We start from the raw sequence: 24,293 nt of genomic DNA on the forward strand, positions 1-24,293 counted from the left end.
ATAGTTGAGTCATGCCTTTAATACAGTGTGGCATGTCTTTTGGTTGGTATGATGTTATTGCCTAAGTATGTTATTTCATTATTTGTTTCCTCTGGTTCCCATTCTTATTTTTCTCTTTTCTTGCCTTTCAATAGGTGATTTAAACATTGTTTTAGGATGCTATCTTGATCCAGTTATAGTGTTTCTAAGTTAGCCGTCTCTTTGTGTAGTTTTCATAGTGGCTGCTCAAGGTTTTACGATATATGCGTGTTGCCCAAAGAGGCTACTGCTATAAACATTTCGCCGCTTTGAGTGAAATGAGAAAACAACCTCACTCCCATTTTAGTTGTATTTACCTTCCCTACCTGTAAGTATCATTGGTGGTGTTATAATTTTTGTTTCAATCATGAACTATAATTTTAAAAACCTATAAAGAAATGGAGAGTCCATTTTATTTACTCATCTTCCTTTCCTTGTTTTTTTCTTCCTTTGTGGTGTTCCAAGATTTTTGATAAACGTTTCTTTGCTATTTCAAGTTTACTGATTTAAGCTCAATCACTTGGCTTTTTAAAAAAATTTAGGTTATTGTATTTTTTCATTCTATAATTCCCATTTGGTTTATTTTTATATCACCTGTTCCTTTGCTAAGATTTTTGTATTTTTTTATTTGTTTCAAGAAGATTTGTAATTGATTATTGATTTTTTTAATAATAGCTGCTTTACAATCCTTGTCATGTAATCCCATCATCTGAATCATCTTGGTTCTGATATCAGCTGGTTGTGTTTTATCATTCAAGTTGTGATTTTCTTAGCTCTTGGAATGACTTAGTTGCATCCAGAAATTGTATTTATTATGTTAGGAGACTCTGTGTTAAATATAAAGCACTGTTTTAGCAGGAAGTGGTCTTGGCCTTCTTTTGTGGGCTGTTCCAAAGGCAGTTCAATGTTCAGAGCCTTTACAATGTTATTTGGTTGGCTTGGTTTACCTGTTGCCACTGGGGCTCTCCATGGTCTTTGCTGGTGCCTCCTGGAAGGATAGGAGATTCCTTAGGCCAGCCAACTGCATGTCTCTCTGTAGGGGAGAGGTGTGGTGGAGTTCTCCGTCAGGTCCCAAGTTTCTCACTCCCACAGTTTTTCTTATGTCTCTGGATAGAGAAAGGGGTCTCAGACCTGCACATTCAGACAAGCCTCCTGTGCTAATATATTTGTTATGTTTCCATCTCTCCTTTTTGTTCTACCCATTCACCTGGTAATGTCTTTACATGGTATGAATTTTCACTCATATGATTAAATAATCTTTAGGTGGACCTTAGGTGGGCCTCTTAAAGAATGTTTAGATAGAATATTGAAAAGTTAGGCAATTCTCCATTTTCCCTATTTATTTACAAGTTCAGCAGTATATGTTATTAATCATCTTCACACCTCTTTTAAGAGTAATATAACATTTAAGTAATTTTTATACATAAATTTTTTGATGTTCTGACATATAATCTAGTAATTTTGCACACATTATTAGTGAGTAAATCTTTAGACAAGAGCTGAAGATCTCAAATGAATAATAGTTTTGGTTGAGTAAGATATTATGTGAGCAAGAATTTTTCTTCATTAGCATGATTTTTGCGATAACATTTCTTGAATTGTATTTATTGTTTCAATAGAAAAGCCAAACGTATGTTGGTTTTTACTTTTTATAATGGACTCTCATTTTTTTCCTGATTGGTAGATGAATACTTTAATTAAACTGACTATTACTAGGCTATTATATTCTACTATAATGTAATGCACATTATTGTTATTATTTATATAACATATCAAAATATGAAAACAACATTAACAATTAATATAGCACAATATAATTATGCAATATTATTGGAGACATGTAATATTCTATAAATTAACAATATATTTAATATGATTTTAATATTCTAATTGATTTAAGTTAAAAAGATACTATGTGAAGTTAACATACTGTTTTTGAGAGAAAGCTTCTGAGTAGACTTGCTAAATACAAATTTACTTCTATTTAGTAACATTTTGATAATAAATGGCACATAAAAAAGAAACAGAGTCCCTGTTACTTCTTGCTCCTTTTGAAACATATGGAATACAAATATGATCTGAAGCCTCCCTTACCCTTGAAATCTAAATATTAGCTCAAACCTCCATTACAGAGTCCTGACTCTCCTGTTTCTGCATATAGTCATTATGACCCAAAGACAAAACTCATTCCAAGTATAAAACTCTTTCACAACGTGGTGAATTTAGTGACAGTTTTTTGATAATTAAAGAAGATCACATAAATGTATGTCATAAATTAGAAAAATTTAAATTCACCCATGAAATTTTTCTCTCTTTTCTTAGAAGGCCTTTTAAAATCCAGCTCACCAAGGGGAGTTTCCCATTGTCCTGTTACCTCATATAATTACCTGTTGTCCTTTCTTCCCTCTTTCTTTTTATTTTATCATATGGAATAGTAAACTATCTTCTTTTGCTGCTCATACTCATGATTTTAAAATCTCACTTCTCTACTCAATAGTTCTCAAACCTGGCTGCTCCTGAGAAACAACTGGATCCTCTCCCCAGAGTTTTTGATATAATGCTCTCAAGGGGAGCCCACACATGGGTATATTTAAAAATGTTCTTCAGATAATTCTTGAACTCAAAGGACTAATCAAGTTATTTTTTTCAGTAGTTTATCTAAGTTGACTTCTGGTACTAAATGGAAAGAAAATAATACCTCTAGCTTCTTACATATGATTACATCTTTACAAACTGAAAGTACATAGTTTATTTCATGTTTGCTTCAGTGTAGTCACAATTTTTTTTTTCTACTGGACACTCACAGCTTTTTAATGCAAATTTTTGATAATATGAATTCCAGTATTTTCTTGAATTTTTAAATGTGTTAGCCATGCACAAAATCTGATGTTTTGACTGATTTTATTTTGTACTTTTTGTTTTGTTTTTAGTATTGTTTCAAAATGCGTTGTAAAGATGTTAGATTCCTGATGAATTTAAGATTGTGTGATGCTTCTAATCATTGTGGTGGTCATGGAGTAAGTAACTGAAATGTTTATTTTAAGCAACTTGCTTTTAACAATCAAACAATTTGAGGATTTTAAAAAAATAAATGACTTTTTTTGTTTGCCATTTTTATGTCATTTGGTGTCATTTAATAGTCTATAATTTATAACCTCAATTTTGTCTTCTTAAGAAACTTATCAAACTATTTATTAGAGAAGACAAAGAGAAAACATTTAATGTTTTCTGGCTGTATTAAATGTTTCTGGCTGTATTAAATGTTTGATGGATATGTGAGGAGGATGTGCTATAAGCAATAGAAGATAGAAACTGGTAAATAAAGACCATTAGAATTTTCTTGCTAGTGCTGCAAGTTAATTTAGAGTCTGGGCTGTCAGCTAGCAAGTAGGTTATAATTAGTGACAGGTTACTGGTAATTTGAGGTATTTGGGCCTGGCTATGGGGGGAGTTAAAAGAATTTTTTAGAAAAAAATTTGATTTGACAACACAAGCTAGATGTACTTTGCGTAGTATGAACATTAGCAAGGGAAAATTTGACAAATTTATCTATTTGACAAATTCTCTAGAATGAGATACTCTGTGGAGTAAGTATAGATTATTCATTAGTCTCCATCGAAATTATTCTTTTTTTATTATTTAAGGTTTGCAACAATTTTAACCATTGCCATTGTGAAAAGGGATATAATCCTCCTTACTGCCAACCAAAGCAAGGAGCATTTGGAAGTACTGATGATGGACACTTAGTACCACCAACTGGTTAGTGTTCTTAAAATTGTATTAATTATGTAGAGTATGTAAGATAGTAAATTATAGGTTTCAAGCCAGATTACAAAGCAACTAATGTCAACATCCTTTTATTTTATTTATAAGATTTAAAAAATTTTGACAGTGCAAATTTATACTGTTCTTTCTATATCAGCATTGACATTCTTTACTGAGAAAAAGTATGGCCAATGTTAGGCAGTTTTAAAAGTAAAAATTTTGGTGTGTAAAATTTGACCAGTTAATTTAAACTGTTTACTTTGGATTATCTCCTATATTTATATTTACTATTATATTTATATTTACTATATTTATTATAAACTCCTATAAACTAGAGTTTATAATAATGCCAGTATAGTCATTACTATATTAATGCCTCTACAATCTTTCAGGCTGTCTTTTCTTCCTATTCACTTATAATTGGTTATCTTTCTCCTGCATTGTAAGGGCTCCATGCTAATCTTTGGAGATTTGCTCTTTCTAATCCTGTCCTGATGTTCCTGAGTAGTATTTTGAGATTAATCAGGCCTAGATGAATTGGGGTCAACTGGAGGTGAAGGGCATACCCTGGTTCTAGAATGTATGAGCCTACCCAAAATAACTGGGAGCATAGATGGGCTGCAAACTCTACCCCCATCTCTCTCTTTTTTTGTGTGTGAGATGGAGTTTCGCTCTTGTCGCCCAGGCTGGAGTGCAATGGCACGATCTCCGCTCACTGCAACCTCTGCCTCCTGGGTTCAAGCGATTCTCCAGCCTCAGCCTCCCAAATAGCTGGGATTACAGGTGCCCACCACCATGCCCAGCTTATTTTTGTATTTTCAGTAGAGACGGGGTTTCACCATGTTGGCCAGGCCTCTACCCCCATCTCTTTTAGGACCTTCCAAGAAAGTCCTGAAACTTTAGGGCAGACTTATCTGTAGCTTGGATGCTATATAAACGCATACCTAGGTTGATCAACTTTTTAAAGAGACAATACAAAGCCACATCAAACTATGTATCAGAAAAAAAAAACCCATAATAATTTAGCCTATAACCTGTAACTATATGCATATATTATTATTTTCACAGGATAACATGAAAAATAGGTGTTTATTTGAATTATGTATTTTCAGTAAACAGTAGTTTACAATGAGAAACAGAAAGTCCTATAATATACCAATTTAATGCTTTAAAAATCCTTTACAAGTTCATATGGAACCAAAAAAGAGCCCCCATTGCCAAGTCAATCCTAAGCCAAAAGAACAAAGCTGGAGGCATCACACTACCTGACTTCAAACTATACTACAAGGCTACAGTAACCAAAACAGCATGGTACTGGTACCAAAACAGAGATATAGATCAATGGAACAGAACAGAGCCCTCAGAAATAATGCCACATATCTACAACCATCTGATCTTTGACAAACCTGACAAAAACAAGAAATGGGGAAACGATTCCCTATTTAATAAATGGTGCTTGGAAAACTGGCTAGCCATAGGTAGAAAGCTGAAACTGGATCCCTTCCTTACACCTTATACAAAAATTAATTCAAGATGGATTAAAGACTTAAATGTTAGACCTAAAACCATAAAAATGCTAGAGGAAAACCTAGGCAATACCATTCAGGACATAGGCGTGGGCAAGGACTTCATGTCTAAAACACCAAAAGCAATGGCAACGAAAGCCAAAATTGACAAATGGATCTAATTAAATTAAAGAGCTTCTGCACAGCAAAAGAAACTACCATCAGAGTGAACAGGCAACCTACAGAATGGGAGAAAATTTTTGCAATCTGTTCATCTGACAAAGGGCTAATATCCGGAATCTACAATGAACTCAAACAAATTTACAAGAAAAAAACAACCCCATCAAAAAGTGGGCGAAGGATATGAACAGACACTTCTCAAAAGAAGACATTTATGCAGGCAAAAGATGTATGAAAAAATGCTCATCATCACTGGCCATCAGAGAAATGCAAAACAAAACCACAATGAGATACCATCTCACACCTGTTAGAATGTCGATCATTAAAAAGTCAGGAAACAACAGGTGCTGGAGAGGATGTGGAGAAATAGGAACACTTTTACACTGTTGGTAGGACTGTAAACTAGTTCAATCATTGTGGAAGTCAGTGTGGCGATTCCTCAGGGATCTAGAACTAGAAACACCATTTGGCCCAGCAATCCCATTACTGGATATATACCCAAAGGATTATAAATCATGCTGCTATAAAGACACATGCACATGTATGTTTATTGTGGCACTATTCACAGTAGCAAAGACTTGGAACCAAGCCAAATGTCCAACAATGATAGACTGGATTAAGAAAATGTGGCACATATACACCATGGAATACTATGTAGCCATAAAAAACGATGAGTTCATGTCCTTTGTAGGGACCTGGATGAAGCTGGAAACCATCATTCTCAGCAAACTATTGCAAGGACAAAAAACTAAACACCGCATATTCTCACTCATAGGTGGGAAATGAACAATGAGAACACATGGACACAGGAAGGGGAACATCACACACCGGGACCTGTTTTGGGGTGGGGGGAGGGGGGAGGGATAGCATTTGGAGATATACCTAATGTTAAATGACGAGTTACTGGGTGCAGCACACCAACATGGCACATGTATACATATGTAACTAACTTGCATGTTGTGCACATGTACCCTAAAACTTAAAGTATAATTTAAAAAAATAAAAAATAAAAAATAAAAAAATAAAAATCCTTTACTGGGCATTTAAATTTTTATTTTTATTTTTATTTAAATTTCTATTTTTATTTAAAATTTTCAGCCTATATTAATATATACCCTGAAGGTACATAAATGTAAGACTTTCAAAGAAAGAACATAAATTAGCTAATTGCTTCAACTTGGGAGGTGGAGGTTGCAGTGAGCTTAGGGCATGACACTGCACTCCAGACTAGGTGACAGAGTGAGACTCTGACTCAATAATAATAATAATAATAATAAATACAGTCATTTAGCCTCCTTATCTGTGATATCTGGGTCATGCTGGTGTTCGTATTATAATTGTTCTATTTTCGTTATCCAAGTTCTTAGAAAACACAATTACAATATTCTCAACTTGAAAAATTATACCTGTGCTGTCTTGATACAAAGCACAACAGTTATTTTGTAGTATATGTCAAATATGGACTGTTAGCACTGATGCTTTTGATACCTTTAAATTGCACATTTAAGTTACATTAATCAGAGTGAACACAGAAATTGTGGTTGCCAACATCAGCAGTAATGGAAAGAAAAAGAAAAAAAAGCAGCAATAGCAACTATAGAAGATGAATAATTGGTGATTTAGTCATTTGACACTGAAACAGTGTTGCTTTTAGTCCCTATTTTTTTCATCTTTTATATTTCGTTTTATATTAATATTTTATATTTTGTTCTTTTCCCTGCAACCTTCCACACTAGTTGCCAACCAGAAATTTTTCTATCCCAGTGACAGATTCACTAGCATGTAAGACTTTCAGTACTACAACTAGGATAAGTTCTAGGCAAACCTATATGATTGGTATCCTAGGCCTACCACTCTAAGTCCAGATGGAAGTCCAGATCGCAGCACATGAGCCTGCAGTCAGAGAACCTTCTAACCCAACTAGTTTCCTTTAGCCAGCTGCCATGGGCTCTTCTTTCATCTCTTCCATTCTGGGGCTTACAGGTCTACCCTGAAAGACCTAGGCTGATATGCTAGTTGGCTGTATGTTTTGTCCCCATGTAGTCCCTTTGGAGGCCCTGTACCCAGTCAAGGAGGCCTTGGGCTTTCCTCAATAAAGCCTGGACTCAATGTGGGAGAAACACTTGTGATCCTGAATGCATTTTAGGACATAAAGAGTTTGGGTTGCAAAGGTCATCTAAATGAGTCCAGGTTTATTTCATTATCCCCATTCTGCTTACTTTTAATATCACTGATTTGTGTTAACATAATATGACCCAGAAAAAATGTCAAATTATGGATTTTATGATTGCCTTAATTGTAAACCAAAAACATTATTGACTTTTGTTACTATTTCATGAATATTTTCAAGGAGCTTACAATCTGTTCTACAGCTTTATGTATATAGATATAATCATATAAAAATATGTACATAATTGAATATATATGTGCTTGTATGTATGACTGTCTGCTTTTTGCATATGCTGGAGTCTAAATTCACATATATTTTTGCCTAATTGTCTACTTAGTATATAAAATTATAAAGAGTATATTTTAATCTCACTTGATGATTTTTCTTTCCGTAGTTTTTCATTTTATCCTAACCCTCAGAGATGACCATTAATAATACTATATACATTCCTGATTTTCAGAGGTTATTATTAACCCTTTTAATATTTGACAAGCTCATAGACCAGAAAAAATTATATTCTACTTACATTTCTTTAATGTTATGGGGCTTCCCAGTTACTTGATGGTGATAGGAAATTTATAATTTTTCTGTGTATTACTATTTCATCACCTTTGTCTCTCTATTCTATGGGTTTGTTTGACCTTTTATAACATACGCATGCAAACACACACACACACACACACACACACACTTAAGTGTTGTACAATACTCATAAAATTTACCATCTGAATGCTTTTTAAGTGTATAATTACATGACATTAAGTACATTGTTGTGCAACATCATCCCTCTGCAGAGCTCTTTCCATGTTGCAAAGCCAAAACTGTAAATCAATTAAACAATAAGCCCTCATTCCTCCTCTTCCCAGTCCCTGCAAACTATTATTCTATTTTCTGTCTCTGAATTTGACAACTTCGGTAACTCATAAATGGAATGAATCATGCTGTATTTGTCTTTTTTGAAAAAGCTTGGCTTTTTTCACTAAGCCCGATGTCCTTAAGGTTCATACATATTGTAGTGTGTGTCAGAATTTCATTTCTTTTAAAGGTTGAATAACATTTTATTGTATGTATATACCACATTTTGTTTAGCTGTTCATCTGTCAATGGATACTTGGGTTTCTTCCACGTTTGGGCTATTGTGAATAATGTTTCTGTGACTATGGGCTTACAAATATCTCAAGACCCTGTTTTCAATTATTTTGTGTATACGTCCAGAAGTGAACTTACTGTATCATATGGTGATTATATTTCTAAATATTTTGAGGACTCACCATACTATTTTCCAGCAGCGACTTTATTTTACATTCCCACTAGCAGTGTACAAGTTATTTTCTGTTTCAATTTCTCCACATCCTTGTCAATACTTGTTATTTTCTGTTTTTTTTTTTTTCTGATTGTAGCCATCCTGATGGGTATGAAGTGGTATCTTTTTGTCTCTTTCATCCCTGTATAGGTATAATAGGGTCTTATAGATCAGAAATTTATCATTTTTAAAAAGGGCATGGTTTTGTTAAAAACTGGTTATTGGGAGATATTTTCTTTCATTGTATTTCAACATTACTTGTTACATGTAGAAAATCTACTCTTATTTGTGCACAAGTTTTATCAATGGATTATCACTATATTGAGAAGTCTATTTGTTTATTTTTGGGGATGAACATTTTTGAAATGATGTAAACTGCAATTAATAGTAATTTTGCCACATCTTTTCAACAATAATTCTGTGAATGGAGAGAGGGAGAGATAGAGAGAGAGACAGAAAGAGAGAGAGGGAGGGAGGGAGCACATGCATTCTGGTCTCTCCTCCTCTTTTTATGAAGACAACAATCCCATCAGATTAGGACCCCACACTTATTACCTCATTTAACCATAATTATTTCTCAAAGTCCTCATCTCCAAATATCATCACATTGGGGGTAGAGGCTTGAACATATGTATTTAGGGGGACACAATTCAGTCCATAAAATTCCACTCTGTGTTCCCCAAATTCATGTTCTTCTTACATGCAAAAAAAAAATTCATCCCATCCCAAGAGTCCCAAAAGCCTTAAGCCATTCCAGCATCAATTTTAAGTAGAAAGTCTCATCTGAATAGCATCTAAATCAGGAATGGGTAACATTTGAGATATGATTTATCTTGAGACAAAATTTCTCCCCAACTGTGAACGTGTAAAACCAGACAAGTTATGTGTTTCCAAAATATATTTTATTTATTTATTTAATTATTTATTTTGAGACGGAGTCTTGCTCTGTCACCCAGGCTGGAGTGCAGTGGCACGATCTCTGCTCACTGCAAGCTCCGCCTCCCGGGTTCACACCATTCTTCTGCCTCAGCCTCCCGAGTAGCTGAGACTACAGGCGCCCACCACCGCCCCCAGCTAATTTTTTGTATTTTTAGTAGAGACGGGGTTTCACTGTATTAGCCAGGATGGTCTTGATCTCCTGACCTCCTGATCTGCCCGCCTCGGCCTCCCAAAGTGCTGGGATTACAGGTATGAGCCACCGTGCCCAGCCCTGTTTCAAAAGTATAGTGATGAAATAAGCATAGGACAGACATTCCCATTCCAAAAGGGAGAAATTAGAAGGAAGGAAGAGGTAATGGGTTTCAAGAAATTCCAAAACCAAGCAGTGCAAGTTCCATTGTGTCTTAGGCTTGAGAGTTGGCCATACACTACACACCAGACACCTCAATTGCTTTATCTTTAATCTCCCATATGAACTGAGATGTAAATTAAATCCTATCCAAATCCTATTTGGCTTAATGTTCTTCCTTCCAGGCTCACTGAGGTGGTGCATTACTTCCACTATCCTAGGTGGCAGCCCCACTCCGTTGGCTTGGGAGCCTCCCCTGTTCATACTATCTTTACAATGTCCCACCCATAAGGCACTGGGCTAGGGCAACTTGGTCCACTGAAATTAAAAAGGAGGCCCCACCCTGTATAACCAAAGAGAATGCAGCCTTGATCCTTTGGTCTGTGGCACCCTGATAATCTTTGAGTCAATGGCGCAATTATTGTTTGCTTTTCTTGAAAGATAAAGCATGCTCATAGCAAAATAGCCCTTTTGTCCCATTCTTTTTCCTTCATTTCCAACTGGCAATGTCTCTGCCAGTATAATTCCATCTATGCTGGTATTGTCTTATGTTTCTGGTTTCTGCTGAGATGGCTGATTAAATCCATTATTCACATCCATAATCTCTTTATCAAATGATTTTCTAGCCACACCCTTGGTATACTCTCCAGAACATGTTTTCTGATTTTGGGAAATATGGATAGGCTGAGAATTTCTGGTTAACAATTATTTCAATTACTTCTTTCATCCATCTCTCCTCTCTTTCATTTTACCATAAGCAGTCAGGAGGACTCAGGCCATATCTTGAATATTTTGCCTAGGGGTCACCTCAGCCATTATCCAATGTCAGCTTGGAAACTCTATCTTTCACAAAACTTTAGAACACAAGTTAGCCAAGTCTTTGCCACTTTTTAACAGGAATGACCTTTCCTTCATTGTCCAATAGCATGTTGCCTTACTTCTGTCTAAGACCTCACTAGAAGCACCTTTAATATTCATATTTCTCCCAACATTCTGTTCATGATTATGTACGTATTCTCTAAGAAGAGGTAGGCGTTCTCTTTTCTCTCAGTGCCCTCACCAGAATCACCTTTAATATCTATATTTCTATCAACAGTCCTTTATTGCAATCTAGGCTTTTTTTTAGTTTACACCTTAAAATGATTCCAACCTCTACCCATTACCCAGTCCCAAAGCCACTGCTATATTTTTAGGTATTTCTTAGAGCAGCACCTCATATCTTGGTACCAAAATCTGTATTAATCAGGGTTCTCCGGAGAAACTGATCGAATAAGATATTAGTTCATCATATGGTGGAAGGTTGAGAACTCAAAAATCATCAATAAAACACTAGTAACATCCCATTTGGTATATTAGTTTAGTGTTTTTGTTTTTATTATATTCACTTTATATATATGAAAGAAATGTTTGATGTTTGGAAATGATGTTGGTAATGATATCTTCTCCTTTTCATTGGGATAATAAAATATCTGACTTAAAATTGCTGTTTTTCATTCCAGAGAAAAGTTACATGGAGGAGGGAAGACAGGCCACTTTCCAAAAACAACGGTTTCAATTCATTTTCTACATTTCTCTACCTGTGCTTCTTATTACTACTGCCATTTTAATAAAACGGAAAAAATTGAGAGAGCTATGCTATAGAGGGGAAACTGAAAGTGAGAGGTGTGTATATACATATATATGTAAAAAAATATATATACATATATTTACTCTTATTACATTAAGAAAGACAAGAAAAATGTATTTATGTTTCATCAGGAATAATCTCCAACTGTAGGTAAGCCAATATAAAGAGAGGCTCAGGGAGACATTTAAAAAATGGTTTGATGCCCTTTGTTATTTGTTTTGATATTTTTTCTCATCTTACAAATTACTAAAACCACAGAGTTTACCACTAGTATCATGGTAAGAGCAGATATGGCTGCCAGGAGAATTTTGGAGGTTTATTTAGCCCCTTAGTTCACCGACCCTGTCCATACAGTCATATCACCTATGAGCTCTATTAGAATTATATGACACTGCATTTCAAGGGAACTTCCAAAAACTAAATTTATTAGATACAGATTCTCAGGCCAGTGATAAACATCTTTATTAGAACACCTCTCTCAATTAGAGATAATATCTATAAACCTATTTTGACAATATTTATTTTTCTAAATATAGATATTGCTGATTTGTAAAATCATTTCTTAATTAGAAACTACATGTGTAGTTAATAATGTCAGGTTAAAGAGACAGGAGGCACTACCATGTAGGAAGACAATTACACTTAGCTTCAGGAAACCTCGTTTTAAGTTATTAATCTTGCATGTAATACTGTGATACCGTGAGTAAGTGATTTAATCTTTATTTCCTTAAGATTATTCTCTATAACTCTACAGAATGGGAGATAATAATAGCTTTTCAATATATCTAAACTTTTGAGTACATCCATTTAATGAGTGAAATCATCATGTTATCTGTAATCAGTTGCACAAATTTTTAAATATCATATTGAGCCCCTTATTCATAATTTACAATATTTCATCACAGATATGTTTACATCTAGTTTTACCCTCTGAGAACTGATGCAAAGATAAAACGTGTTTATACTTTCTGAGAGAGAGAAAGAAATATATTGAGCTGTAAAGAAAAAGTATTTAAAATTTTTGAGTGCTACTTTATGGTTTGGCTTATTGGAACTGAGGAATTAGGGATATCATAAAATAAGGGGAGCTGCCTATATAAATGTGGGTTTACAACATAAATTCTTAATTAAATGTAGAGTGAGAATGAGAAGACTCAATTACCAGACTGAGGTAACTGATGGCATTTGTTCTAATATTGAAACTACCTGTTTAAGTTGTTAAAAGGAGACCTTTCATTTATTTGAATCGCTATTTCTTTGAAGAACAGTTTTCATTCAGTTATTTAACTATTCAAGAATTACAATTTTTGTCACTTTAAAACAAAGTTTATCAATTTTATAGCTCTGTGTCAGAAGAAAGCAGCAGTAACAGCAAGTCATCCCTCAGTGAAAGGTGAGTATAGAACTGTGTGTTGAATCATTTTGCATTGTAAGTTTTGATCATTGCTTAGGAGCACTTAAAAATGGTTAGTTTGAAACCAAGCATTTTTTATGTATTTGTTTAATTCTCTCTATAGGTCATTTTATAATAATAAATAATAAAACTTGGTTTTGTGATATCTCAGCCTCTCCTTCTTGACCTATAAAAGGAGAGATTTTTGTGCAATCACACTGGCAACTACCATCTATGAGCATGTAAATCGTGAGTTTTTTTTTTTTTTTAGCATCGGGTAGGAGCATTTGTGTTTTAGTGATATGTTACTGGCATATAAAAAGATAACTGATGCTGTAATCAGCGGTACCATCCTTTTTGGCATCAGGGACCGGTTTAGTGGAAGAAAATTTTTCCACAGGGCAGGGTAGAGGGGGATAGTTTCAGCTCACATCATCAATCATTAGATTCCCATAAGGAGTGTGCAACCTAGACCTCTCACACGTGCAGTTCACAATAGAGTTCATGCTGCTATGAAAATCTAATGCCACTGCTGACCTGACAGGAGGTGGAGCTGAGGCAGTAATGCTTGCTGGCCTGTGCTCACCTCGTGCTTTGTGTGGTCTGATTCCTTTTTTTTAAATATATATATATATATTTTATTATACTTTAAGTTCTAGGGTACATGTGCACAACATGCAGGTTTGTTACATATGTATACATGTGCCATGTTGGTGTGCTGCACCCAGTAACTCGTCATTTACATTAGGTATGTCTCCTAATGCTATCCCTCCCCCCTCCCCCCACCCCAAAACAGGCCCCGGTGTGTGATGTTCCCCTTCCTGTGTCCAAGTTTTCTCATGGTTCAATTCCCACCTATGAGTGAGAACATGTGGTGTTTGATTTTTTGTCCTTGCGATAGTTTGCTGAGAATGATGGTTTCTAGCTTCATCCATTTCCCTACAAAGGACATGAACTCATCCTTTTTTATGGCTGCATAGTATTCCATGGTGTATATGTGCCACATTTTCTTAATCCAGTCTATCATTGATGGACATTTGGCTTGGTTCCAAGTCTTTGCTATTGTGAATAGTGCTGCAATAAACATACGTGTGCATGTGTCTTTATAGCAGCATGACTTACAATCCTTTGGGTATATACCCAGTAATGGGATGGCTGGGTCAAATGGTATTTCTAGTTCTAGATCCTTGAGGAATCGCTACACTGTCTTCCACAATGGATGAACTAGTTTACAGTCCCACCAACAGTGTAAAAGTGTTTCTATTTCTCTACATCCTCTCCACCACCTGTTGTCTCCCGACCTTTTAATGATCACCATTCTAACTGGTGTAAGATGGTATCTCATTGTGGTTTTGATTTGCATTTCTCTGATGGCCAGTGATGATGAGCATTTTTTCATGTGCCTTTTGGCTGTATAAATGTCTTCTTTTGAGAAGTGTCTGTTCATATCCTTCACCCACTTGTTTATGGGGTTGTTTGTTTTTTTCTTGTAAATTTGTTTGAGTTCTTTGTAGATTCTGGATATTAGCCCTTTGTCAGATGAGTAGATGGCAAAAATTTTCTCCCTTTCTATAGGTTGCCTGGTGGCCTGGTTCCTAAGAGGCCATGGCTGTGGGGTTGGGGACCCCTGCTCTAAATGATGTCATAGATGCTTATAGTTCTGCTATTATTTCAGAAAAAAAAAATTACTGAGAGTAAGTTTGAGCCTTGAAATTATCATTCATTTCTCTGTCTCAATTCATCTGAGATAGTAAATTTAGGGATCAGATTATGGAAGAATCAAACACAACATTTTATAAAATTAGATATTCTTCTTTTACTACCAGTATATACAGATTTTCCCTACCAAATGTTGGATAGACTATAAAATGAGAGAGTATTTCAAGTAGCATCCAATATTATTTCTCAGGTTCTCTCTTCATCCTTGGAGTACAAAGTTAAACACTGACTGTGATGATTCATTTAGCAAATATTGAGATAAATATCTGCAGTGAGGGAATTCCTACTTTTAAGAGAAGCACTGTTAAGTATGGGCCATCACTATCCTAATTCTATTGTCAATGCTGGCTGTTTTAGGTTCTACAAAAATTAAGCATACTTCTGCTTTCTAGGCAAGATTATCTTTTATCCTTACTTTGATCCTTTTGTGATGCATATTATAGAAGATAAAATAATCAAAAGTGTTTTTATTATAATTCCTACCAAAAAGATAGAAAAAAGAGCTATTTACACTCAAAAATTATGGATGGAAGGAAATACTAAAGAGCAGAAATAATGTAAAGGAAAATAAACAGAAAAAAACATAAGCAAAGACAAAAGCTGATTCTTTGAAAAGATTAATATAATTGATAAACGTTAGCTAGTAGTCCAAAATAAAATGAGAAATGATACAAATTACTATTATGTAATAAAATGGTATCATGTTTAATTTTCTGGACATTAGAAGTTGATAAGTTTAAATATTTAGTTAAAATACAATACATTTTTTAAAAAAACACTTCTTTCCATCTTCTCAAAATGGAATAGAGAGGAAAAAAAAGAAAATATAAAGAAGTCTATATTTATTCAAGATCTGGAAGCTGTAATTTAGAACTTTCTCACAAAGTGGATGCTTGAGCATGATCTTTTCACGGCATGCATCAGAACACAAAGCCAAGCCAAATTCAGTGAACATTTCCTTAATTCCATCAGCTTATATTTTATTATATAAACAAGTAACAACATCAAACTCAATGTCAATGAAGGTGGGGTGCGTAATATACTCCATCCACTATAATGGGAGATACTACCAAGTCACATGGCAAAGAACATGTATAAATAATCATATCTTAAGATAAAAGTGAAGAATTGAGGACAATAATTCAAACTATTACATCCAGATGTTTCAGGAAGAAATACAGAAATACAGCAGTCCCCCCTTATCTGTGTGTGTGGGAGACATTCCAAGACCCGTAATGGATGTCTAAAATCACAAATAGTATCAAATTCTACATTTACTTGTTTTTTCCTATACATATGTACCTATGATTAAGTTTAATTTGTAAATTAGACACATCAAGAGATTAAGAATAAATAATAATATAATTGAACAATTATTACAGTATAATGTAATAAAAGTTATGTGAATATGATCTCTCTGTCTCAAAATACTGGAGTTTTTTTTTTTGAAGTGTGGTTGACTGAAGATAATTTAAACCATAAAAAACAAAACTGCAGATAAGAGGGGACTACTGTAATATCACTCTTATGTATACTTATGCAGAGAATACAAAAAAAGGAGCATTTCTCATCATGTTTTATGAGGTCAGCCTAGCCTTATGGCCCCCAAATTTAAGGGAACTATCAGAAAGGAAAATTATAGATCTATTTCTAATTACAGATGTAGAAATTCTAAATAAAACATTTCTAAATAAATCCACTTAGTATTATAGAGGATAATATATTATGGCCATGCAGATAACCTAGGTATCTAGGAATGAAAAACTAGTTTAAAATATGTTTCGCCATATTAAGGAAAAAGGAGAAAAAAGTATATGATAATTTCTATAGATAAAGAAAAATACCCTTTAAAGAAAAAAAAAACACTTTTATGATAAAAATTCCTAGTTAACTAATGAAAAAAATCTTTTAAAAACTGATAAGGAACATCTTCAAAAAAGCATACAACTATTTTAGTTAATAGCGAAATGGTGAATGTTTCCTTCCTGAGGTCAGGAGGATGTCCACTATTGTTTTCAACATTGACATTTTCAACATCATATGGGAAATCCTAGCCGGTAAAATAAGGTAAGAAACAAGTAAGCAAGTGTAGTAAGATCAGAAATGAAGAAAGAATACTGTTATTGTTTGCAGATGATATGGCTTCAAATTTTAATGCACAAAAATTTGAAGAAATAACAAAACAAAATTAATAAACAAAATATAAGGTTTTTCGATACAAGGCTACATATAAAAATCAATTTTATTTTTGTGTAAGCAACAGTTATAAAATGAAGTTTAAAAAATTCAACTATATATAGTATAGGGAAATATGTAGATATGATACATAGGGATATATATCCAGTGAAAAAGTGCAATACAGTTACACGTGTAATGTGAAATACTGCTGAGAATTTTAATATCTAAACCAGTTGAGGAACATACTGTTCAATATTTTTAAGATATAATTCTTCCCTAATTGATATGTAGATTTAATGCAATCCCAAAATAAATATCTTGACATTTTTTGGTGGAAAATTAAAATTAGATTGTAAAATTTATATAAAGATAAATGGAGTCATATAGTCAACATAACCTTGAAAACACAGGAAAAAGAAAACTTATACTACCTGATATTGACAACTTTTGTTAAGTAATCAAAACAATATAGGAGCATCATAGGATAGACAAATAAACCAATAAAAAAGAATGAAGTGTTCAGAAACAGTTCCATAATATACTCACATCTTATTTATACTTCTGGTGCCACTATTATTTAGTGGATAAAAAAGTGATCTTTTCAATATATAGTGGGTTTTAAATTGCATTTCCTTGATGACCTATGGATTAGTGATGTTGAGTAACTTTCCATATACCTGTTCTTCATTTTTATGTTTTCCTCGGAGAACTGTCTGTCTAGGTTATTTGCCCATTTTTTGATCAATTTGTTTTTCTGCAATTGAATTGTAAAAGTATTTTATACATTTTGGATATTAATCTTTTGCCAGAGATGTGGTTTGCAAATATTTTTCCTAGTCTATAGGTTCTCCTTTCATTATATTGCTTCTTTAGCTGTACAGAAGCTTGCTAGATTAACATAGTTCCATTTATTCGTTTTTGTTCTGTGGCCTGAGCTTTGGTGTGATGTCTAAAAATTAATTGCTAAGGCCAGTATCAAAGAGCTTTCCTTCTGTGTTCTCTGTTAAGAGTTTTATTATTTCAGGTCAAAAATTTAGGCTTTTTTTTCCTTTTTGATTTCATTGTTGTGTATGGTGTAAGAAAGAATCTGATTTTATTCTTTTGTATATGAAAATCTAGTTTTTCCAGAACCACTTATTGAAGAGACTACTGTTTCCCCATTCTGTCCTCTAGGTGCCCTTGTTGAAAATTAGTTGACTGTATATGTTTGGATTTATTTCTGGGCTCCCTGTTTTGTTCCATTGGTCAATGTTTCTGTTTTTATGTCAGTGCCATTAATGTTTTGATTACTATAACTTTGTAATATAACTTAAAATCTGGAAGTGCAAAGTCTCCAACTTTGTTTTTCTTTCTCAGTATTGGTTTAACTATTTGGAATTTTTTGTGGTTCCATATGAATTTTAGGTTTGTTTTTCTATTTCTGTGAGGAATGCCACTGGAATTTCTAGAGAGATTTTGTTAAATCTATATATTGATTTGAATATCATGAACATTTCAATATTATTTTGATCCATGAACCTGGCATATCTTTACATTTATTTGTGTCTTCTTCATCTCCTTTAATCAATGTTTCATAGTGTTCAGTGTATAAATGTTCCACCTCCTTGATTAATTTGAATTCTAAGTATATTATGTTTTTGATGTTATCAGAAATGGAACCATTTTATTAATTTCTTTTTCAGCTAGGTGGTTCTTTGTATATAAAAATGCTTGTGATTTTTTATATTGATTTTGTATCCTACAACTATACTGAGTTCATTTGTTGGTTTTTTCTAAGCTTTGGGGTTTTCTACATATAGGATTATGTCAATTGCAGATAGAGATAATTTACTTTCTCCTTTCTGATTTGGATGCCTTTTATTTATTTTCCTTGTCTGATTGTATGTACTAGTACTTCCAGTACTATGTTGAATAGAAATGATGAGAATGGGCATTTTTGCCTTATACCAGATCTTAGTGCAAATGCTTTATGATGTTAGCTATGGGTTTTTAACAAATGTCCTTTATTATGTTGAGAAAATTGTCTTATATATCTAAACGGTTGAAAATATTAGAAAAGGATGCTGAAGTTTGTCAAAAGCTTCTTTGATGAGTCTGTCCCACAGACTCTGGCTAAGCAACCAATGAAAGAAATACACAGACACAGGTATTTTGCCTGAGAACGCAGCTAGGGAACTGCACAGCTTAGCACCGCTGACGAGAGTACAGCCCCAATAAGCTGGAGATGCTCGTATTTATTTAGTGCAGATTTAATGACAAAGGCTTGGAGCAAACACAATTTGTGGGTAATTAACATCGTTGACCCCCCTGAGTATAGAGCAGTCCTGCGTGTGAATGATCAAAAGTTGGTTTCTGGAGACATAAATAAACAAATTTATCTAGATAAGTTCCTTTACATTCCCTTGTTATCTACCCTTTGCCCTCAGCCTCTGGATAAGAGAATTTGGCTGCCTTCAGCCATAATTCTCTTCCGAAGCTTTTGCAAAACTACCCAGCCTTCCAAGAAGGTTTGCGTCTTTCCTATAATTTTTCCCACCACCGTGACTGATCCTCCTACACTTCTTTGTGTGTAAATTTACATGATCATGAGGTTTTTATTTTTTTATTCGGTTAATGTGATATGGCATATTGATTTGCATGTGTTAAAGCAGACTTGCATGCCAGGAATAAATCCAACCTGGTTATGATGTGTAAACTTTTGATGTGTTGTTGAGTTCAGTTTGCTACTGTATTATTGATGATTTTTGCATCAGTGTTCATCAGAGATACTGGCCTGTAGTTTCATTTATTTATTTTTTTGGGCAGTGTCTCTGACTTAGGCATCAAGGTGATGCTGGTCTTGTAAAATGTTTTAGAAAGTGTTCCGTTCAGCTCTAATTTTTGGAAAAATTTAAGAAATACTGATAATAATTCTTCCCTGAATTTTTGGTAGAATTCAGCTGTGAAGCCATCTGGTCCTGGGATTTTTATTGCTGAAATGTTTTTGATTCTTCAAGCTATCTATTTCCTCCTGATTCAATCTTCAGATGATGTTTTTCTAGGAATCTATTTCCTCAAAGTTATCAATTTTGTTGACATATAATTCCTCATAATCACCCTTTTTAAACCTTTTTTATTTCTGAGGCATCTGGTAGTGATGTCTCCACTTTTATTTCTGATTTATTTATTTGAGTCTTATCTCTCTCTCTCTCTTTTTAAAAATTACTCTAGGAGTTTGCCAATTTTATTTTTTAAATAATCAACTCTTGGTTTTATTGATATTTTTTTCTTGTTGTTTCTTGGTCATCTATTTGTTTTATTTCAGTTCTAATCTTTATTATTTCCTTTCATCCAATAACTTTGGATTTCATTTGTTCTTTTTACAGCTCCTTGAGGCACAATGTTTGGCTATTTACTTGGGATCTTTCATCTTTTCTAATGTAGGCATTTATTGCTACAAACTTCTCTCTTAGAACTACTTTTGCTGCATCCTGTGCTATGTGAACTCCAGGAAGCTCCCTAGGCTGGTGTCAGTGGCTGTAAGGACTACAGGATTCTCCAGTAGCAAAGAGTGTGGTGTCTGTGTTGATAACGGGAACTGTTGGGGTCTACTGCTTACCTTTTTCCCTGCAGAAAAACTTCCCTTCAGGTTTTCATCTGATTCTGACTGTGGGGATCGGGTAGCACAGGGAAAGTGTTTTCTTCTCTTCTCTGTGCAGCCACGCTGAGTTTCTATGCTTCACAAAATTTCTGCCACTCCCTTGCTGTACATCTGAGCTCTCCTTAGTCTTTTTGGTCAAAATGTAGCTTATTTGTTGTTTTGGTCTTTTTTTGTGGGAGGAGATGAGCATTAGGCACCTCTAGTTTACCATCTAGCTGATATTCCTCAGAATATGTAATGGTGGTGGGTAAATCACTTTTAATGCTACTATAATATCAAAAGACAAAAGCATTAAAATAATTATGAGTAAGAATATGTTAATGGACACATAATGTAAATTGTAATATAAAGTGTGACATCAGTAACAAAGTATTGGGAGGACAATAAAAGTGTAGTGTTTAAATGTGATTAGTATCAGTTCAAATCAAACTGTTATAAGATTTTTAAATATAAGCTGCATAGTAATAAAAATACAGAAGTTACACAAAAGTGAAAGAGAAAGGAATTATACAATAAAAAAATAAATGAAACATGAAGGAATACAGCAAGAGAATAAAAGAGGGACAAAATAACCATAAGATTAAACAGAAAAAGATAATTAACAAAAGGCATTAGCAAGGCATGATGGCTGAATAGAATCCTTCAGCAATTGTACCCACTACCAAGAACATCAAGTCAAACAATTATCAGTTTAAGAAAGCATCTTCATAGGAGCCCAAAACCAGATAAGCAATCACATCACATGGTGTTAGCATAATAACCTGGAAGGATGCACTGAAGGAGGTCAAAAGGACAGAGTCCCATTGCCTGCATCACCCCTCCCCCAGTGCCAGGCAGTATACCACAGAAGAGAGGCTGTGTTCTTGGGGGAGGGAAAGCAAAGTTGGTGTGGAACTTTGCACTGAAACTCAGTGCTACACTGTCACAGCGGAACACAGCACTAGGCAGAATTCCACCAGTGCTGACAGCGAGCATTTAGATCAGTCGTGGGCCAAGGGGAATCCACTGCTTCAGCACGAGGAACCCGAGTCTCAGCCTACTTCACTGCAGGCTGATGAACATGGCCTGGGGCCCCAAATAACCTTGAGTGGCAGCTAGGCCATAGTGACCACAGTCCTTGGGTAATCCCTGGTGCTGTGCTGGTCTCAGATGCTGTAGGCTTGATGTACAGCCCAGCGCAACACTAGCTGTGGCAGCCATGAGAGTGCCTACATCACCCCTTTCCCAATTCCATACCATGTAGTATGGAGAGAGACTTTTTCTGCTTGGGAGAAGGAGAGGAAAGAGTACAACTGACTTTATTTTGCAACCAGGTACCAGCCCAGGCACAGGAAAATAAAGCATACAGCAGAATCCCAAAGTCCTAATTTCAGGTCATTGCTCCTAAATGGTGTTTCTAGGTCTTCTAACCTTTGGTTAGAAGAGATCTGGCTGCCCTTGTGGGATGGACCTTTGTCCAACCTGTGTGATGAACCACCAGTTAACTAAAGTAGCCTTGAAGAAACATCAATGGCAGTCAGGCAATGGTAGCTTCGGGCCTCAGATGAGCCCCAGGTGAGCCCCAGTACTATGCTGATCTGGGAGGCTGTAGGCTTCAGGTGTGACACAGCAGGGTACCAGCTGTGATGGCTACAGGAGTGCTCGTGTCTCCCCTTTCCCAATTCCAGGCAGCCCACTACACAGACAGATTCCTTCTTCCTGGGGAAAGGAGAGAGAAGAGAGCAAGGGACTTTGCCTGTGAACAGAGAAATTTCTCCCTATTTTCCTCCAAGTCCATCAGAGTTGTGTATTTAGGAGTCTGCAAGAGATACAGCATATCTGGGCTTAGAGATCCCTCTACCACTGAAACGCCTGTAGAGGCAACAGACTTAAGTAACTTAATACTCAATCTTCTTTGAATTCTTGGAAAGTCCTTTGAAGAAGGGCAAGTAAAAACAAAGCCAGACTCTGAAGACTAGAATAAATACCCAGAGACATCAATAGACTGCAATGCAATAGCAGTAGGGGCCTTTTAACACCACACTTTCAGCAACGGTCAGATCACCAGACAGAAAATCATCAATGAAATATTGGAATTAAACAACACTAGATCAAATGGCCCTAACTGACATTTACAGAATATTTTATGTAACTGGTGCAGAATATATATTAATTTCATCGGCACATAGAACATCCTCCAGGACAGATCATATGTAAAGCCACAAAACAAGTCTTAACACATTCCAAGATGGAATAATATCAGGTATCGTTTTGAAAAACAATGGAATGAAACTAGAAATCAATGAAAAGAGGAACTTTGGAAACTATACAAATACACGAAAATTAAACAATGTGCTCCTGAAAGACCAGTGTGTCAACAGAGAAATTAAGAAAGAAATATTTTTAAAAATTGAAGGAAATAAAAATGGAAACAGAACATACCAAAGTCTATGGAATGCAGCAAAACCAGTACTAAAAGGAAAGTTTATACCTATACATACTGACATCAAAAAAGTAGAAAGACTTCAGTTATGCAACCTCATGGTGCAATGCAAGAAAAAAAGCAAGGACAAATCAAACCACACATTAGTAGAAGAAAACAAATAATAAAAACTAGAGAAGAAATAAATGAAATTGAGAATTAGAAAGGTCCATGAAGCAAGAAGTTTGTTTTTGAAAAGATAAACACATCTTTTGCTACATTGACTAAGAAAAGGAAAAAAATGGATTGAATACTTAAGTGTAAGATATGATTTATATGAACCCAAATTAGAGAAAAATCATTACAATTGACACTTCAGTAATTTAAAGACAGCATTCAAGTAGAGATATTATGAGCAAAAGTGTGTCAATAATTTGGAAAACCTAGAAGAAATGGACAAATTATTAGACACATTCAGCCTATCAAGATTGAACCATGAATAATAGAAAATCTGAACAGATCAATAATGCATAATGACATAGTAGCTGCAATAAAAAGTTTTCCATCCAAGAAAAGTTCAGGACTAGATAGCTTTAATATTGTATTCTACCAAATATTTAATGAAGAACTAGTACCAATTTTACTGAAACTATTCCAAAACATTGAGAAGGAGGGAATATTCCCAATATCATTCTACAAGGCCAACATTTCCTTCAAAAACTTTACAAAGGCACAGCAATAACAACAAAAAACTACAGGCCAACATCCTGATGAACATGCAAAAATCCTCAAGAAAATACTAGCAAACTGAATTCAACAACACATTAAAAAGCTTATTTATCATGATCAAGTAGGATTCATCATAGGGATGCAAAGATGGTTCAGCAATGCACATCAATAAATGTGATACATCACATAAATAGAATCAAGGAAAGAATCCATGTGATCATTTCAATAGAGGCTGAAAAAGCATTTGGTAAAATTCAACATAACTTCATAATAAAAACTCTTAAAGAGTTTAGAGGAACATATCTCAAAACAATAAAGGCCATGTATATCAAACTCATAGACAGCAATGTTCTCAATGGAGAAAAATTGAAAGCCTT

At 34.6% G+C, this 24,293-nt stretch overlaps 1 protein-coding gene across 3 annotated transcripts in view; it reads left to right on the forward strand.

The window, feature by feature from the left end:
- LOC129041948 (disintegrin and metalloproteinase domain-containing protein 5) overlaps window positions 1–24,293 on the forward strand; it is a 133,733-nt gene that overhangs the window by 104,080 nt on the left and 5,360 nt on the right. For all 3 annotated transcript variants that reach the window (XM_054497383.2, XM_054497385.2, XM_054497384.1), the window contains 4 exons: window positions 2,949–3,035; window positions 3,663–3,777; window positions 11,729–11,891; window positions 13,199–13,249. In XM_054497383.2, the coding sequence (XP_054353358.1) occupies window positions 2,949–3,035; window positions 3,663–3,777; window positions 11,729–11,891; window positions 13,199–13,249 (416 nt within the window). The remainder of the gene's footprint in view (window positions 1–2,948; window positions 3,036–3,662; window positions 3,778–11,728; window positions 11,892–13,198; window positions 13,250–24,293) is intronic.

This window comes from Pongo pygmaeus, chromosome 7 (genome assembly GCF_028885625.2).
Source record: "Pongo pygmaeus isolate AG05252 chromosome 7, NHGRI_mPonPyg2-v2.0_pri, whole genome shotgun sequence".
Classification (NCBI taxonomy): Eukaryota; Metazoa; Chordata; class Mammalia; order Primates; family Hominidae; genus Pongo; species Pongo pygmaeus.